The 20785-nt window shown below is 41.9% G+C and overlaps 1 protein-coding gene across 1 annotated transcript in view; it reads left to right on the top strand.

Moving 5' to 3' along the window:
- Positions 1–20785, top strand: part of LOC132888449 (NACHT, LRR and PYD domains-containing protein 3-like) — a 122944-nt gene that overhangs the window by 47201 nt on the left and 54958 nt on the right. Inside the window, exons 5-9 of the mRNA XM_060924498.1 lie at positions 532–589; positions 1045–1252; positions 1520–3278; positions 18092–18265; positions 19135–19302. Of these exons, the coding sequence (XP_060780481.1) occupies positions 532–589; positions 1045–1252; positions 1520–3278; positions 18092–18265; positions 19135–19302 (2367 nt within the window). The remainder of the gene's footprint in view (positions 1–531; positions 590–1044; positions 1253–1519; positions 3279–18091; positions 18266–19134; positions 19303–20785) is intronic.

Here is a 20785-nt window from a genome sequence, read left to right as displayed (position 1 = left end):
TGATCAGCACGAGGTTTATACTGTCGTAAAGCGGTCATAAATCACCCTGTAGACTTTACAACATTCAAATCTAACATTCAAGTGAATACGCAATATCGTAAATAGTTTCGTTTTCTGACTTGGCTGAAGTGGATATACAGTACACAACACACGTTTCATTTGTATTTACGCTTTTTCCTTTTTACTTGCGACAAATAGGATCTAGTACTGGGGATACAATGCTGTTACAAGAAAAATATGTGACCCCAAAATTTTGTCACTTCTTTTTGTAAGTTTCGGTGGTTCAAATAAAAATACACACAAACTTTTTATTTTTTCAGCGGTAGTATTTAACTGCCGTCGGTGGATCCGTGATCTGAAAAACCTAAAATGAGTCGCCTTATGTTGCCATTGGAGCCAGTTCTCCTATGATAAGAGACTCGCGTGTGGAGTTCCAGAGGTTTATATATCACAGCTGTGTGGACCAGATCTACAGGATGTGTTCTGATATTAAAATTAAAAAAGTAATTTACAATCTTTGTTTATCTACAGAACCCCAAAACAGGAACCAGAAAACAGCTGCAGAAATTGGATGGAGTCCGTATTCCAGGTGTGTTTGTATGTGTTTTGTTGTGTAATTAATATACACAATTTTAATTTGAAACGATGACAGTAATTTACAGTTAACAGTTTAGTTACAGCAGCATTATGGGTAATCGGACAAAACTGCATTTCAATCCGTTTTAAAATCAGCTTCTGACTTACAAAGTACTGATAATGGAGACTCCTTATCTACATGTGAAATAAACATCTGTTTACTGAAAACGTCACCATATTAACGATTACTCACATTTTTAATCAATTTAGTTGGAGTGTTTGCTGTACAGGTCCCTGTGAAACAGCTGTACATCAGCTATAGAAATGTATTAGAATGAGAAAATAAATCCAATTAACCCCTTCTGACCAATCAGAATCCAGAATTCAACAGCAACGTGGTGTAAAATCAGGTTATGTCCCATTTTTATTGATTTATTTTAATTTAATTTAATTTTTTTAAATCACAAGCTGGAGCACAAAGTCATCACAATGGTGAAGAATGAACTGAACAATTTAAAGAAGCTACTGAGTGCTGATTACCCAGAATGCTCTGAGAGGGAGGAGAAAGCGGAGGAGGAGGAGGATCTGGACCGTATTAGAGAGAGTGTGCTGAAGATCACACTGCGTATCCTGAAGAACCTGAAGCAGAAAGATCTCGCTCACCAACTGCAGATCAGTAAGAGCTTTAGATTATTATTCTCTCAGTTTAAAGGAAACACACTGGGCCACTGGTCGATATGATCATACTGCTGTTTATCCTAATGACTACAGTTATTTCAACAAATAAACGACTCCAAGATAATCCAAGTGTTTTGGTTCTTTTCCAGAATATTTATGTATTTATTAGGAATGTATGTCAGTTTTTTTTATCGATATTGACTTTCACACTGTGTATAGTGTTTATACATGAAAATAATGGCCATCATATTGTTCTGTTTGTTAGAGCTGGCCTCTGTATATCAGCGAAAACTCAAATCCAGACTTGGAGATAAATTTAAAAGGATAAATGAAGGAATCTCCCAGCATGGGACATCAGTACTTCTGAATCAGATCTACACAGAGCTCTACATCACAGAGGGCTGGAGTGAAGACATCAGTAATGAACATGAGGTGAGACAGATTGAGACAGTGTCCAGGAGACCAGTAACAGAGGAAAAACCAATCAAATGTCATGATCTCTTTAAAGACACGTCCATCAGAAGTGTGCTGACTAAAGGAGTTGCTGGAATTGGAAAAACTGTCTCTGTGCAGAAGTTCATTCTGGACTGGACTGAAGGGAAAGTGAATCAGGACGTCACCTTCATGTTTCCACTTCCCTTTAGAGAGCTGAATCTGATGAAGCAGCAAAACCTCAGTCTGATGAATCTTCTTCATCAGTTTTTCCCTGATATTAAGGGCCTAGAAGTAATAGACAGTGATACCTACAAAATCCTGTTGATCTTTGATGGTCTGGATGAGTGTCGACTTCCTCTAGATTTCCAGAACAATGAGAGATTGTGTGATGTGACCGAGTCGGCCTCAGTGGATGTGCTGCTGACAAACCTCATCAAGGGGAATCTGCTTCCCTCTGCTCTCCTCTGGATAACCACTCGACCAGCAGCAGCCAATCAGATCCCTCCTGAGAGTGTAGACCAGGCAACAGAGGTACGAGGGTTCAGTGATTCTCAGAAAGAGGAGTACTTCAGGAAGATCAGTGATCAGAGCCTGGCCAATAAAATCATCACACACATGAAGTCTTCAAGAAGCCTCGACATCATGTGCCACATCCCAGTCTTCTGCTGGATCTCAGCCACTGTTCTCGAAAGAATGTTGGGTGAAGCAGAGAGTGGAGAGATCCCCAAGACTCTGACTCAAATGTTCACACACTTCCTGATCTTTCAGATCAAACACAAGGGACAAAAGTACCATGGAACATATGAGCCTGATCCTCAGCAGACCAGAGAGAGTATCCTGGCACTGGGAAAACTGGCTTTCCAACAGCTGGAGAAAGGAAACCTGATCTTCTATGAGGAAGACCTGAGAGAGTGTGGCATTGGTGTTCGAGAAGTGGCAGTGTACTCAGGGGTGTGTACTCAGATCTTCAGAAAAGAATCGGGACTCCACCTGGGGAAGATGTTCAGCTTTGTGCATCTGAGCATTCAGGAGTTTTTGGCTGCGTTGTATGCATTTCTCTGCTTTCTTGACAAAAACCCTACAAAAGAACAAACTACTGCTCTGTCTGGTCTTTTCAACACATCAGAAATGCCTGACTTCCTCAAAGGTGCAGTGGACCAGGCCTTACAGAGTGACACCGGACACTTGGATCTTTTCCTCCGCTTCCTTCTGGGCCTCTCAGTGGAGTCCAATCAGAAGCTCATTCGAGATCTGCTGCCACACACAGGAAGCAGCTCTGACTGCCAGAAGGACATAGTTGAGTACATCAAGTTCAAGTTTGAACAAAATCCATCTCCAGAGAGATTAATAAACCTTTTCTACTGTCTGAATGAGTTAAATGATGATTCACTCGTGAAAGAGATCCAAAGTTACATGAGCTCAGGACGTCTCTCTGAAGCTGAACTCTCACCTGCTCAGTGGTCTGCTCTGGTCTTTGTGTTGCTGACATCAGATGAGGATCTGGAAGTGTTTCAGCTACAGAAGTTCATAAAGTCAGATGAATGCTTTAAGAGGCTGCTACCAGTCGTCCAGCAAGCCACAACAGTTCTGTAAGTAAAACCCTGTGACACTTTACGGGGTTTGGGAGACTGATGGGATGGAGACGGGCCGATTACTTTTGCTTTATTCAATGTAGATTGCCTTTTAGATTTTCAAGTGTAGGTCATGAAAAGAATTTTCCCCAACACCCAATTATTTTTGTTTAGTGACCGAAAGCTACTGAATTCAAATCACAGACTTCCAATTTTATTAGGTTTTTTAAAATAGAACAATTAATGTATTTATCTCCATGTGGCCCTAAATTCTCCGCTATTTTTTCCTGCTTCACCATGACTCAATACAAGATACTACGTCATGCATCACGTGGTGGGCTTTCCCCGTTCACGCAAGGCATTGTGGGATACAAATTTGAAACAGGAGAGAAAAACAGAGGACGTGAGTGTGCGAATGAAACGTGAAAGAGCGACTACAGTAACGGAAAGTGAGAAGAAAAGACGTTATGTTATATACGAAGGAAAGGAAATGCAGGACCAAACCAGGGCTTTGAACTGGTTCAAGGAACGAAAACGAAAAACAGGAACTTTTTCTATTTCACATGGAACAGAAACGAAACCAGAAACTTTATTATTTTTTATGTTCCGGAACAGAAACGCTTTTTAAAATTAATGGTAACCGGTTAATACCGGTTTTTATTTTGTTCCTCAAAGTTTCCGTAGCCTACAAATAAAAAAGTCATTCTTCTCCTGCGCAAGTTTCTGTGACCTGCTGGGGTTCACTTCCTGTGTGATGTTCGCTGACTGAATGGAGAGAGCAGGAGGGTGGACTTCTATCACGTTTCCACATCTTAAATAAGAGGTAAATATTGCAGTCTATCGTTATTCAAAAATGTCAATTTCAAACACGATATCAATATATTTGTCCACGTTAATGAGAGGCTCGCGAACATTAAATGACGTTAACCTCTGTTAGCCTATCAGTGCATAGGGCCTGACTAGCCTTTGGTAACACACTAAACGAATTATCTTTCATTTTTGGCACTTTTTCTGTTTGTGTAGATGGGAAGACATACTGAGAATCCAAATCGCCAACATTTGAAATAATAATTGTTTTGAATTATTTCTTGTCTTATTTAATGAAGGTTGTAATAGAATTAGCCTACATTTGGCTTAAGCTGGATTAGACAGAGACATAATTTTATAGCCATTTGTTAAACAGCTGACAGGGAACGTAATTAACCGTTCCGGGAACGAAATTTTTTTGTTCTAACCGGTTCGGGAACGTCTATTTAATGGTGGAACCCAAAACCGGAAACGTTAAAATTCCGTTTCTGTTCGGAACGAACCAATAGGAAAAAAATTCTGGTTCAAAGCCCTGGACCAAACTAATAAATATGGGCGCTCAGTGAGCACCTCGGTGTGATCAGCTGTTCGTTTAGCAACAGAATGATGGAACTGTCAGTGCACGCTCAAAGGTAAACCTGTAGATGGCAGTAATGCAACACTGTGGATGCCAGCTGCCGTAAAACCCAAAAGAAGAAGGTAAACCTGTGCATGCGCACACGGACTTCCTCTGTCTGCTTGACTGCACGAAGCGAGCGATTTCATGCACATTATTTGCTTTAATCCCCTCAAATTAAATAACTTCCCAGCCACAGAATGGCCTGATATTTTGTGAGATATTACAGAAATAAACAGATATCACAATCACCACATTTCAGAGGGAACTAAATTTCACAGAGTTTATGAAATCGAAAGGCCGTCTAGCTTTCACTTTCAACTTGCACTTTTCAGCAGCTTTATTGCTTCACAGTCTCACTCTCTCACACACACACACACACACACACACACACACACACACACACACACCACTGTTAATCAGTCCCAGGTGTCGTCCCTTTGCCGCTCACCTCCCGCACCTTCATTCTCCATTCCCAAACTGATGCTTGACCACGCCTTCGCTTCCACAAACTCAGGTTTTGGGTAGCCTGGGCCCGCCCATCCTAAGCGTGACGCAACACGAGGGCCTGTTGCGAGCTCGTAGAGCTTTGCAGTCGCGTTAGCCAGACTAGGTTTTGGGAGGGAGAGGAGCTGTTCTGATTGCATTTCACAGCAATACACCAAACTGCTTGTGATAATTTATTCATCCTAAAGGATGTATTCGGGATGCATTGTTATTGATACTGGTATTGTATATTAGAGTGACGGCTACAATTATCGACAGTCCATAATTATCAACACCTTTTCAGATTTACCAATAAAAAACAATTTTACAAAGGTGAGTTTCAGTTCCAACAGTTATTATTGGTTAATTAATCCACCGGAAGACACCCCCACCCCCCTCCCTTTGATCTTGTTGTCTGATGACAGCTCGTTACCTGAGATGGAATTTTTTTCAGCACGATCTGCATTTTGAGGAAAACCTGGATGTTATCATCGCAGGTAAGCATGGTGGAAAGATCATGGAGGCAGACTGTATGCCTTGCTCTTAATTCATCGAAATGCACAGTATTTCTGTGGTATCGGGGTGTGTATTTTGCAGATTGTTGTGTAGGGATGGTGTGGTACTTAATGTAGATTTGGCATTGATTCCTGTTTTGATGTGCCTTGCCTCCTAATAAAAATATTAAAAAAAAAAAAACTTATAAAACATAGATACCATACCCCTAGTCCCATTTTGCACTGAAATCAATTTGCCAAGGGGATGAGTGGGTAATGGTTGCTGCCATGGTACCCCATATGCTTTCATGGCTGATCTAATCTGTAAGTAAAAAAAGAAAGAGGAACCTGGCAGATTGAATGAGGTTCTAATATCCTGGAAGGAACCTAGGGCAGTGTCAATGTATAAACCCTTTAAGTACCGGATACCTCTACTGCTCCAGTGTGATGGAGAAATAGGTCTCCCTCCAATCAGTAACCCTTTGTTGTTGAACAGAGGGGAAAGTGTAGGCCATCTACAGGAAATCTTACAACCCCGATTCCAAAAAAGTTGGGACAAAGTACAAATTTTAAATAAAAACGGAATGCAATGATGTGGAAGTTTCAAAATTCCATATTTTATTCAGAATAGAACATAGATGACATATCAAATGTTTAAACTGAGAAAATGTATCATTTAAAGAGAAAAATTAGGTGATTTTAAATTTCATGACAACAACACATCTCAAAAAAGTTGGGACAAGGCCATGTTTACCACTGTGAGACATCCCCTTTTCTCTTTACAACAGTCTGTAAACGTCTGGGGACTGAGGAGACAAGTTGCTCAAATTTAGGGATAGGAATGTTAACCCATTCTTGTCTAATGTAGGATTCTAGTTGCTCAACTGTCTTAGGTCTTTTTTGTCGTATCTTCCATTTTATGATGCGCCAAATGTTTTCTATGGGTGAAAGATCTGGACTGCAGGCTGGCCAGTTCAGTACCCGGACCCTTCTTCTATGCAGCCATGATGCTGTAATTGATGCAGTACGTGGTTTGGCATTGTCATGTTGGAAAATGCAAGGTCTTCTCTGAAAGAGACATCGTCTGGATAGGAGCATATGTTGCTCTAGAACCTGGATATACCTTTCAGCATTGATGGTGTCTTTCCAGATGTGTAAGCTGCCCATGCCACATGCACTAATGCAACCCCATACCATCAGAGATGCAGGCTTCTGAACTGAGCACTGATAACAACTTGGGTCGTCCTTCTCCTCTTTAGTCCGAATGACACGGCGTCCCTGATTTCCATAAAGAACTTCAAATTTTGATTCGTCTGACCACAGAACAGTTTTCCACTTTGCCACAGTCCATTTTAAATGAGCCTTGGCCCTGAGAAGACGTCTGTGCTTCTGGATCATGTTTAGATACGGCTTCTTCTTTGAACTATAGAGTTTTAGCTGGCAACGGCGGATGGCACGGTGAATTGTGTTCACAGATAATGTTCTCTGGAAATATTCCTGAGCCCATTTTGTGATTTCCAATACAGAAGCATGCCTGTATGTGATGCAGTGCCGTCTAAGGGCCCAAAGATCACGGGCACCCAGAATGGTTTTCCGGCCTTGACCCTTACTCACAGAGATTCTTCCAGATTCTCTGAATCTTTTGATGATATTATGCACTGGAGATGATGATATGTTCAAACTCTTTGCAATTTTACACTGTCGAACTCCTTTCTGATATTGCTCCACTATTTGTCGGCGCAGAATTAGGGGGATTGGTGATCCTCTTCCCATCTTTACTTCTGAGAGTCACTGCAACTCCAAGATGCTCTTTTTATACCCAGTCATGTTAATGACCTGTTGCCAATTGACCTAATGAGTTGCAATTTGGTCCTCCAGCTGTTCCTTTTTTGTACCTTTAACTTTTCCAGCCTCTTATTGCCCCTGTCCCAACTTTTTTGAGATGTGTTGCTGTCATGAAATTTCAAATGAGCCAATATTTGGCATGAAATTTCAAAATGTCTCACTTTCGACATTTGATATGTTGTCTATGTTCTATTGTGAATACAATATCAGTTTTTGAGATTTGTAAATTATTGCATTCCGTTTTTTTTAAAATTTGTACTTTGTCCCAACTTTTTTGGAATCGGGGTTGTACATTCTTTTTCTACTAAGCGCCATGTACGAAACACATTTGAGACTAAAGGGCCAAAATGTAGCATGGTTTGTTTGTCAGAGACGTTAGAAAAGAGGACATCTTCTAAATTCTAAATACCATTTTTTCCTCCAACCCGCGCCAAGATACCGGCGTATCAGGATTAGGCCATGTAACAATACGGCAGAGCACGAAGGACCAAAAGTAATATTTAAAATTAGGTACTGCGAACCCACCATCTCCTCTACTTCTCTGTAATGTGGATAATTTAAGTCTGGGACGTTTTTTGTTCCAGATAAATTGGGAAATATCAGCATGTAATTTCTTCCAATAATCTGTGGGAGGGCAGAGTGGAATCATTGAGCTGATGAAATTAATTCTCGGTAAAATATTCATCTTAACAATAGCAATCCGGGCCTGAAGGGAGGCAGGCAGGTTAGCCCACCTATCCATATAATTTTTTACGGTTCTGTGGATTTCCAAAAAATTATGAGATGTAGTGCGATCAAGGCCGGATTAACTATATGGGCCTGCGGCACAGTGCCCAGGGGCACCAACCACTCACAGCCAGTGGGGGGGCACCACATGACAGAAACTTTAAAAATATTTTTCGTGAATGTTTGTACACTTAAAATGGTTATACACTTGACATTGTTAAATAGTCATATATAATTCATTATGAACACCAATTTCATAAGAACAACAACAATAATCATAATTCTGAGCAAGAGTGGCCTATGTGACCATTAACCCCCCTTTCTTCAACCTGTCAGTTGAGCCAGTCCACCTACGGTGAAATGTATCAATTTTTTTAAAACCGCGGTAGAAATGAAAAATGGACAGACATCAATTGAGTGGTTGTGCGAAGAGAAAATTAAAAAAAGAGAAATACTCCAGGCGTGTAGCTGCAATTAAAAATGTTCCAGTGTTAGATCGTTTTTTTTTTTTTATAAAAACATCGACAACTGCTGTCACTACCAGCGCTGAAGCCGAAGCTAGTGAAATCAGCGATGCTAGTGAGGGAGATGGTCCTGCTAGCACTAGCCGGGGAGATGCTACAACCACAGCCAGTGTTTGCCGAGGGGTCGGCGACGACGAGGATCCCCTTGAGACATACAAATATATGCTGGTCATTTTTGAATAAGACATTTCAATATGCCTACATGCATATCGTTGGTTGTTTTCAGTGAATTTGATGGGCTGATGTAGCCTACTTAATACATTTTCAATGAGGAAGAATGACATGTGTACTATTGTTTATGTACATGCTACTATTTTTGACAGCAAAGGGCAAGGTTTGTGTGTGCAGGAGGTTACTGAACGCGTGCGTGCAGTGTGTGTGTGTGGGGGGGGGGCACTTGAGGTATAGTGTCCAGGGGCACCGCATTGGCTTAATACGGCACTGAGTGCGATGCAGAGAAGGAAAAATCTTAATTCCAAGATATTTAAAGTGCTGGACAACAGGGACATTAGTGGGGAAAGGCAGTGCTTTCGCAGAGTCATTCAGAGGAAGAAGAGCAGATTTGGACCAATTGATCCTAAATCCAGAGTAAGCACCAAACTCCTCACAAACTGTTAATAGATGTAGTATTGACTGACTTGGGTTTTCCATAAAAACTAAGACATCATCCGCAAAAAGAGCTACTTTGTGTTCCGTGTTTAAAATAGAAATGGGGTTTATGGAGGGAGACTGTCGAATCATTTGCACCAGGGGTTCGAGTGAAAGGGCAAAGAGTGAAGGACTCAAGGGGCAGCCCTGTCTTGATGACCTTGTAACAGGGAATGGAACAGTGGCGGCTGGTAGTCTTCCAAACAGGGGAGGCTGGTCGGTTACGATATTTCCAGATTTTAAAAGAAAAAATAAAAAACACATCAATTTTGCCCATACTCTTGCCTCTGATCTGGCTGATTGTTGGCAGGGTCACAAACTGTGAAATAACAGGTTCTTTTGGCCCATTAGCCTACTGTCCAATATACATGATGGTGGTGTTGGGGGGGGTATATTTTAACATTTTATATTTTAAAATTGTGGCATGTTGTTTAAAAATTGATCATTATTGAAAGCAGCTCTTTGTGAGGAACCTCAGCAGTAACAGCAGAGTGTTCTGGAATAGGCACAAGCACTGACCTTGGGGAGCCAAACATAGAGCTGGGTGCCACACATTTCATTCAATGACATTTTCCCTATATTTTACTTATTTTGACTGAGAAATGTTTTACTGACAATTTTGATAACCCTTCACTTTTAATCCAGGTCTGTAGTGTGAAATATTCTCGGCTGTGTTTTTGTTTAAAAATGTTTTCCAAATTGTAGCTGTGTTTAATTCATATCCAGAGAAATATATATTCCAATATAATATACTCAGCATAAACATTTTAAATAGATTCTATATTTTTGGTTCATCCATGACATATTACTAAAGTAGCCTATTTACTGTTGTTGATGTGGGTCACTTGCTGTTAGCCAATTCACTTTCTCGTACCAGGAGAGCTGAAAGGAGCGAGTATTATTCCCTACCTTTTTCACCAAGTCAATTTGAGGCGTTGGTCTACCCTGCTCTTTAATTTTAATTTTTTCCTCAAAAGGAAGACTGGCAAATGGCTTCGCCAAAATTAAATCAGCAATGCTTGGCATCCGTGCGCAGCTTTCTTGCTAGCTGACTAGCCCCCTCAAGTTCAAGTTCAGCCACTCAAATAAACGAAATTTCTGGAACTAAGATAGCAAACCTGACAACACTATATTTACACTTTATTTACAATGAAAATATATACAAACTAAAAAAGCTGGTAGAAACCGTATGTAATGAATGAAATCGAAATGTAAGCTGATCTCTTACAATACACCATAGCACTCGCAAATCCACATGGGACTGAAGTGAAATTCACCACTGCCTGTCTATATTTGAAATGAGCTGTCAATCAAAGAAAATATCCAGCCGCTTTCACCAATCACCAGTCTCCTCACGGAAAGCTTTGCCATGTCCCTCCCATGTGAGGCTCGGAGTCCGTGGGCGGGCATTTTCGCAGTATTTGTCCAATAATCGTCTTGCATTTTGAGATTGAAAAGCGCATAGCTCCCAAATGCCATTGAAGTCCACTGAGGCTGGGCTGCATCGCGCTGTCACGAGGGGGAGAAACTCACGCACACATTAGGTGAACTGGGGAAAGTTATAACAGAATGATTTCGCGCTGTAGTTGGGTTGAGCACATATATTTCTATGATTCTGGATCTGAAATAGCAATGTTATAAGGTCGGCTTTAACATAAGCCTAGCGCAATTCATCCTACACGATGTTCGTCATTTTTAGAGGAGGCTGAGCCTCCCTTGTTGTCTTAGAGCAATCGCCCGTGGAATGGAATGGAAAATAACTGCCCAGTTAGAACCTGTGCAGAGGGGCTAGAATATAAAACCTGAATCGTGTGTATGAACCCTTTGCCAAATCCCATAATTTCTAAGACAGACCACAAAAAGGACCATTCCAGCCTATCAAAGTCCTTCATAGCATCAAGGGACAGCACAGCTAGTGGAACTTTTGTATCTTTCGCAGCATCAATAACGTGGAGAAGTCGCCTAACATTGTCAGAGGCAAGTCTGGTCTTTATAAATCCACTCTGATCACAATGAACCAAAAATGGCATAAACTTTTCAATACGCCGCGCAAGTATCTTAGCATAGATTTTCAGGTCTGCATTCAACAGACTCAAAGGTCTGTAACTAGCACAGTCTGTGGGGTCCTTTTCTTTCTTTAAGAGTAGCGAAATAAGAGCGATATTGACATCCCTTGAAAAAGCACCTATCTTAATTGATGCTGTGATCATGTCAAGAAGTAATGAACCTAATTTCTCCCAAAATAAAAGATAAACCTCTTCATTAATGGAAACTTGAGTGCAAAACTTTTCATGACAACTGCAGTCCTCAAGTTAGCAAGTCAACTGTAGTCCTCAGCCATAAAAGCATTACTGTAAGAGTCCAGAGCGTCCTCCAGGTCTGACTTTCAGCTGTACATATGAGGCCGTCCTCCACAGGAGCGATGCAATGAGACTCCAACCAGACACAGGGCACCAGGATGGATCAGGCAGGCCCGAGGAGCAGAAGAGGTTCAGCATCTCGATCTCAGGATTGACATGTAACTCAGAGGGACAGATTTGGGGGGGAGGAGAGAGAGAGAGAAAACACAGGTTGTTAGGTATGCCCAATGTCACCTGAATAAGTAGGAACAGTATACATATTGCACTGAGTACAAGCAGGGACTCCGGCAACTAACTATGACAGCATAACTAAAAGGGGAGAGCCAGAAGGTAACACAGGCATGAGGGAGCCCCGGGACATAAAGCAGCAGCCACTACACCATCAACAAACTTGAGTGAGCAAGCGAGTGGGGGACTGACAGCATCCATACATCCCAGTTTACCAAAATACTCTGTCTGAGGACCCTCCGGTTCTACACCTTTACCTCATAAACACCATTAACAAAAGGCTTGACTAAACAAATATGTTTTCAGCCTAGACTTAAATGCTGAGACTGTGTCTGATTCCCGAACATTACTTGGAAGGCTGTTCCATAACTGTGGGGCTTTGTAAGAAAAGGCTCCACCCCCTGATGTAGCCTTCACTATACGAGGTACCAGCAGATAGCCTGCACCTTTTGATCTAAGTAGGTGTGGCGGGTCATAGAGGACCAGAAGTTCACTCAGGTACTGTGGTGTGAGACCATTCAGTGCTTTAAAGGTCAATAGTAGTACTTTATAATCAATATGAAATTTGATTGGGAGCCAATGCAGTGTGGATAAGACAGGAGTGATGGCGTCATATTTTCTAGTTCTAGTAAGGACTCTTGCTGCTGCATTTTGAACTAACTGGAGCTTGTTTATGCACTTATTGGAACATCCAGACAGTAAGGCATTAGGGGAGAGTGGGGTAAGATGAGCCACTTTTTACATTTTTCATCATAACTACATGTTAAAGCCATTTTTGCTTCCAGTCTACACACCATACCAAATTTCAAAGTGTACTGTTACTATCTGAGCAAAACATAATTGATAAGCTCTTATGGTTAGAGTGATATTACCTCTTGAAAAAAAAATGTCAAGTGGCTCAACTTACCCCATGCACGGGGTAAGATGAGCCACTGTGTGGGGTAAATTGAGCCAACACAAAACATGTTAGGTTAACAAAGTAAACAACTTTTATTATTAGAAATGCAATCAATGAATCAAGTCAAGTCAATCAAGTGGGGGATAGGGCCGTTGCATAGAGAAGGGGAGATGAAGAGAGAGGTGATAGAACGAGGGATAGATAGGGATAGATAGGGAGGGATAGATAGATGGATAGAGAGAGAGATATGCGTAGATAGATAGAAAGAGGGATGGTTAGAGAGGGAATGAGAGATATACTATATTATAGAAATTACTAAAACAGTAGAACAGTGCCAAAAAAATCTTATTTCTTTCAGTAGGTTAAAACATTGCTAAAACATGCAGCAATCATTCCATCAATCATTCAATCATTTCATCATTATTCAATGTTCCAAGCGTTCAAATGGCAAGGGAACACCATTTGCCTCTCCCTCCGTGCTGTCCCCCCAACAGTAAAGGGGCGGGGCAATTTTTTCACAATATCCTGTCTTGACAGGACAGCCTCATCTTTCTCTTTGAAGACAAAGGTTGGCTTTCTTGCAGAGCCATGGCATGACCGGCTTCTTTTGAGAAATCTTGCCTCTATTTCGAAGACATCCAATTTGATTATCTGGCCAATGAAGAAATGCACTTTCTTCTTCCCCGTGAATTTTGCCACAACATAATCCCCCACATCTAACAACTGGTCTTCCTCATCTGATGTCATATATATATATATATATATATATATATATATATATATATATATATATATATATATATGTTGTTGTTGTCATATATGACCAGTAAATGTGAAAACTTAAGTGTCATCCATATTGGGTAAGCTCAGCCACCAATGGGGTAAGTTGAGCCAGTGGCTCAACTTGCCCCACATCTAATGGCTCATCTTACCCCATGGCCACCATTTTGTAGAAAAATGCTAATAAAGGGGATTAGGCTAATCAAAATTATTTTTATTAGCATTCATATCATAGCTTAGAAAGCCACTAACTTAACCCTAATGTGTCTAAATATTATTCTACTTTTGTCTTCTCTAAATCATCTTCACTGTGGACAAACATGGAATTGACTTAGAAAGCACAAAAACACATTTTTATAAATATGTCCCTCACCTAGTTTGACATGTGGTGCTCCTCTCCACAAGTGTAAGCAAATGGTCCCGGCCCCCTTTGAATGTGGTCACATGGTCACATTTGTTTACTGTTTCTTAGAAACAGGGGGTGACTCATCTTACCCCCTGGCTCATCTTACCCCGCTCTCCCCTACAATAATCCAACCTGGAGGTAACGAAAGCATGAGCTAGTTTTTCCACGCCACATAGTGACATTAAAATTTCTTATCTTAGCAGTATTTCTGAGATGAAAGAAAGCTATCCGGGTGATGTTATCAATGTGAGTTTCGAATGAAAGACTGGGGTCAATAATCACTCCGAGGTCTTTTACTGCTGCACGTGAAGAAACAGAAAGGCCATCCAGAATTACTGTGTAATCAGAAAACCTACTTCTAGCTGCATGTGGTCCAAGTACAAGTACTTTTGTCTTGTCAGAGTTAAGCAGAAGGAAGTTAATAAGCATCCAGTGTCTAATGTCCTTCACATATTCCTCAATTCTATTAAGCTGGTGTCTCTCATCAGGTTTTGCAGAAATGTACAACTGTGTGTCATCAGCATAACAGTGGAAACTAATACAATGTTTACGAATAATATCACCTAGAGGTAACATATGTAAAGAAAAAAGCAGTGGACCCAAGACAGAACCTTGTGGAACACCAAACTTTACTTCAGTATATCTAGAAAAATCACCATTTACATAAACATACTGATAGCAATCAGTTAAATAAGGCAGGCAGATAGTCAACCACCTCAGTAAAGTCAGGAACAGGGACACAGAACAATACTTCACAAATACTGAGAGTGAGAGCTGAGCTTATATGGAGAAGGTGATAGCAGGTAGATTGGAGACAGGTGATGTTGTTAGAACTCTGGTGACGAGGGTCGCTGTGGATCTTGGGAAGTGTAGTCCAGAGTGGCCATGTGTGGAGGCTGCTCTGAACTCAGGTTTTCAGCGCCGTTACTGACAGTACTCCTAAAAAGGTGTCCAGTCCCAACATCTGATACCATGTGATGTAAGTTGTAGCACTAATGAAAAGATTAACAGGAAATGACTGTTCTTGACGCACTAAAATAATGAACGCTCAAAGCAAATCAGATTGAAAACCATTAAATATCAGGAGGCGGAGCTATCACATCTTCCTACAATACAAGTAACGCAATAACATCTTTATTGTGTATTAAATAGAGAGGACGGCTGGGCTGAGCACACAGAGCAGTATTGGCAAGTAGATCATTAAAAATGAGCACAAGCTGCTGGGAATTGAACACATACAAAGATATTCTGAGTCTGGATTATTAACGTGAGCGGGCCGAATAAATACAGTGTGTGTGAATTACTAATACACTGAGTACTGAGACACACACTTCCTTTTGTCAGGGTCGATACCTTGCTAGCACGGGCGATTGCTCTAAAACAACGAGGGAGGCTCAGCCTCCTCTAAAAATGACGAACATCGTGTAGGATGAATTGCGCTAGGCTTATGTTATAGCCAGCCTTATAACATTGCTATTTCAGATCCAGAATCATAGAAATATGTGCTCAACCCACTACAGTGCGAAATCATTCCCTTATAACTTTAATGTGTGCGTGAGTTTTTCCCCCTCGTGACAGCGCGATGCAGCGCAGCCTCAGTGGACTTCAATGGCATTTGGGAGCTCTGCGCTTTTCAATCTCAAAATGCAAGATGGTTATTGGACAAATACTGCGAAAACGCCCGCCCACGGAGTCTCACGGACTCCCAGCCTCAGTGCACTTCAAAGGCATTTGGGAGCTCTGCGCTTTTCAATCTCAAAATGCAAGACGATTATTGGACAAATACTGCGAAAACGCCCACCCACAGACTCCGAGCCTCACATGGGAGGGACATGGCAGTTTCCGCGAGGAGACTGGTGATTGGTGAAAGCGGCCGGATATTTTCTTTGATTGACAGCTCATTTCAAATGTAGACAGGCAGCAGTGAATTTCAGTTCAGTCCCATGCGGATTTGCAAGTGCTGTGGTGTATTGTAAGAGATCAGCTTACATTTCGATTTCATTCATTACATATGGTTTCTACCAGCTTTTTTAGTTTGTATATATTTTCATTGTAAATAAAGTGTAAATATAGTGTTGTCAAGTTTGTTATCTTAGTTCCAGAAATTTCGTTTATTTGAGTGACTGAACTTGAACTTGAGGGGGCTAGTCAGCTAGCAAGAAAGCTGCACACGGATGCCAAACATTGCTGATTAAATTTTGGCGAAGCCATTTGCCAGTCTTCCTTTCGAGGAAAAAATTAAAATTAAAGAGCAGGGTAGACCAACGCCTCAAATTGACTTGGTGACTCGTTCCTTTCAGCTCTCCTGGTACGAGAAAGTGAATTGGCTCACAGCAAGTGACCCACATCAACAACAGTAAATAGGCTACTTTAGTAATATGTCATGGATGGACCAAAAATATAGAATCTATTTAAAATGTTTATGCTGAGTATATTATATTGGAATATATATTTTTCTGGATATGAATTAAACACAGCTACAATTTGGAAAACATTTTTAAACAAAAACACAGCCGAGAACATTTCACACTACAGACCTGGATTAAAAGTGAAGGGTTATCAAAATTGTCAATAAAACATTTCTCAGTCAAAATAAGTAAAGTATAGGGAAAGTGTCATTGAATGAAATGTGTGGCACCCAGCTCTACTGCTGAGGTTCCTGACAAAGAGCTGCTTTCAATAATGATCAATTTTTAAACAACATGCCACAGTTTTAAAATATAAAATGTTAAAATATACCCCCCCCCCCCCCAACACCACCATCATGTATATTGGACAGTAGGCTAATGGGCCAAAAGAACCTGTTATTTCACAGTTTGTGACCCTGCCAACAATCAGCCAGATCAGAGGCAAGAGTATGGGCAAAATTGATGTTTTTTTCTTTTAAAATCTGGAAATATCGTAACCGACCAGCCTCCCCTGTTTGAAAGACTACCAGCCACCACTGCTTGCTAGAGAGTCATGGTTCAGTTCTTCCTCACACTATCGATTAAATATACTGTTTAATCATCAAAACTCATCAGGAGTTCATTCTGAACAGGATATGACAGCAACCAGCACAGAGTGAAACAGTCGTGACGCTGTGGTCGTGGTAATGCCGTGAATATTCTGTGTACAGCAGTGATTTTCTGTCTTACAGCACAAACAGTTTTGTGTTTGTGTTCATGAAGGGCTCAGTGTTTTATGAGTTCCTCTGATATTTTCAGCTTTCAGGTGGGGATGGGTCAGGATTTTCAAATATTCACATCGTCATTAAAATATAAAAAATCGAATAGTTTATGCCATGATTGTCTTATCTTTCAAAATATATTTTTTAGTGCTGTCAAAAATGTCGCGTTATTATCGTGTTAACTTGACTCAATTTTAACGGTGATAATTTTTTTATCGCGAGATTAACGCTCTGTGACATGATGTAGGTTTTTCATAAGCTTTTGAAACTGCCAGGAACTTGGAACAGAGACTTTGCTTAGAAAAATGATAGCAGCTAGACTGTAATGCCACGCCCCGCACAGCCAGAGTCCTCTGCCCTCCCCCAAAGAACCAGCGCAGGCAGGGTGCACTAGCCCCGCGCCTCGGGACGAAGAGCCACGGTGCTCGGCTTAGGTTTCGTTTTCCCATCGGCGGCTCCAGCCCGACTTTGCAGTGGCTGTGACAAGACGTGTTATGCTCTGCAATAAAAAAAAAAAAATTGGTACAAAGCAAGCCCATTCACTTTTTTATGCTGATAAGAGAATTACAATGGTTTTTCATGTGACAAAAATGTGCGATTAAATTGCGATTAATCGCGAGTTAACTATGACAGTCGTGACATTAATCGCGATTAAATATTTTAATCGCTTAACAGCACTAATATTTTCCCTTGTTTTCACTGGCACCAGGTAAAGTTAACATTCAATATCTTTCTTTCTCTGTCTCTCTGTTCGTTCGCATGTTGGTAGGGTGTTGGTGGTGAATCATTCTTCAAAGAATGATCGAATAGTATTTTTGTTTGAAATGTCTCTCCCTCTTTTCAGGCTCAGTGATTGTAAGCTGACAGAGAGAAGCTGCTCAGCTTTACACACAGTTCTCAGCTCTGAATCCTCCAAGCTGACTGAGGTGGATCTGAGCAGTAACCATCTGGAGGACTCAGGAGTGAAGCAGCTTTGTGTTGGACTGGAGAGTCCAAACTGTAAACTGGAGAAACTGAGGTGAGTTCATCTCTCCTATTGGGTCGACTTCACCAGAATGGTTGCTTATAAATCTCCCTTAAACCACAAGTGAACACTGAATGAAGTGTTTGGAAAAAAGAATTTCCGGTTAATGGCGAGATACAACTTACATGTTCAAATGACAGAACACACAATATTTCACTTTAATTCTGATATGAATCCATACAATCAAAGACTGAAATAATGAGTGTATAAAAAGCTTTAATGACGCTGTATGTCAAAAGATGAAATAACTGAAGTCATAATTGTACTCAATTTAAAAAAAAAGTAGGTGCAGTTTGACAAAGTGAAAATGTGGAATGTTTGGTCAGTGATGTGCGTAATTGTGAATCAATTGTGAATCAAAGATAGAGGTGGCTTGGCATGGTTTTCTTCGAAGAATAGTTAAGGGTGGCTTTAGAAGAAAGAGGGATGACATCAATGGAGAGGGTACTGACGGTGATAGTGATCAGGGGTGGCATTTCAAGCTGTCCAATGAAGACCTTCAGCGCATCACCAAAACCACACCTATCAGGGCTGTATGTCTGCGACATCACTTAAAGTACCTGGCTCACATTTGCCGAATGGGAAATGATGACCTTAGGAAACAAGTACTATTTACAGAAGTGGGGAAAGCTGGAGAGGAAACTTGGACTATAAAGCCAACAGATTAGGAAATGGATGATGAGCAGAGAACACTTTAAGTGTCTACTAGAACTTACAGACACGTCCTCATGGGGTTAAACTCCAAGAAGAGGGAGAAAGATGATGATGATGAATTGGGTGTGAATCTGATCAAAAAGAAAATATTAGATTTTATGGTGTGATCTCCTTCATGGAGAAATAACAAAATGCTTTTGTCCTCTTAGAATTTCAGACTGCAGTATAACAGAGGAAGGATACGCTGCTCTGGCTGAAGCTCTGAAATCATCCCACCTGAGAGAGCTGGATCTCAGAGGGAACGACCCTGGAGCATCAGGAGTGAAGCTGCTCACTGATTTACTCCAGGATCCAGACTGTAAACTAACAACACTGAGGTGAGTAAATTATAAATAACAGGAATGTTTGAAAGGGAAATGTTCAGTGTTTAAATGTTTAAAGGAAACAACCAAAATGATTATTTTTATTAAGGTCCCTGATAATTTGTTTTTCTAACAAACCGATTGTAGTAATCCCCGATGTGGGTGGAGCACAGAAGCATGGCGGGCGAGAGTTCGTGTTTACACAAACGCACTTTTATTGAGCTTTTCAGCTTTCTTTCTTTCACACACTCGCTCACTCACTCATTCACACAAGTGCTGTGGTCGGGGGCCATTCTTCTCTCCTCTCCCCCTCCCTTTATACTCCATCCCTGCAACAAACACACACACACACACACACACACACACACACACACACAAATTGACATCAGGTGTAATGACCTAGCCACTTACCTTCCCTGACCCTGCCCTCCATTCACAGACTGCTGCTTGGCCACGCCCCCACTGCCACATACCCCCACCGCCCGACTCAGGCCAGGGGAGCCGTCCGGCCTGCAGCTGACTCCCCCCCCGACGGGACAGGAAGTCCGCCACCACCATCTGTGCCCCCGGCCTGTGGATCACCTTGAACTTGAATGGCTGGAGAGCGAGATACCAACGGGTGATCCACGCATTGGCATCCTTCATGTGGTGGAGCCACTGGAGGGGCGCATGGTCCGAACAGAGAGTGAAAGGGCGCCCCAGCAGGTAGTATCGGAGGGCGAGGACCGCCCACTTGATGGCAAGACACTCTTTTTCAATTGTGCTGTACTTGCTCTCGCGCATCGACAGCTTTCGGCTGATGTACAGCACTGGGCACTCCTCACCCTCCACCTCCTGGGACAAAACGGCCCCCAGCCCTCTGTCCGATGCATCAGTCTGCAAAATAAAGGGGAGAGAGAAGTCAGGGGAGTGTAAAAGTGGCCCCCCACACAGTGCAGCTTTTACCTCCGAGAAGGCCTGTTGGCATTGCTCCGTCCACTGGACCGGATCTGGAGCCCCCTTTTTAGTGAGGTCGGTTAGCGGGCTGGTGACATCCGAATAGTTAGGTATAAACCTACGATAATAGCCAGCCAGCCCCAAGAACCGCCTCACCTCCTTTTTGGTCTTGGGCCTCGGGCAGGCCGCAATCGCTGCAGTCTTGTTAATTTGGAGACGCACCTGCACGTGACCCAAGTGGAACCCCAGATACCGTACTTCCACCCGCCCAATCGCACACTTCTTCGGGTTAGCTGTGAGGCCCGCTCGCCTCAGCGACTTTTGAACAGCCCTCAGGTGTTCCAAGTGCTGCGGCCAATCATGACTGTAGATGATTATGTCATCTAGATAGGCGGCCGCGTAGGCAGCATGAGGGCGGAGGACCCTGTCCATAAGCTGCTGGAACGTAGTGGGTGCCCCAAACAACCCAAAGGGGAGCGTGACAAATTGGTGTAACCTAAACGGTGTGGAAAAGGCCGTTTTCTCTCGGGATAGAGGAGTCAAGGGGATCTGCCAATGTCCC

The sequence above is a fragment of the Neoarius graeffei genome, chromosome 6 (assembly GCF_027579695.1).
Source record: "Neoarius graeffei isolate fNeoGra1 chromosome 6, fNeoGra1.pri, whole genome shotgun sequence".
Lineage (NCBI taxonomy): Eukaryota > Metazoa > Chordata > Actinopteri > Siluriformes > Ariidae > Neoarius > Neoarius graeffei.
The sequence above is the reverse complement of the archived record's forward strand: the minus strand, read 5'-3'. Positions and strand labels throughout refer to the sequence as shown.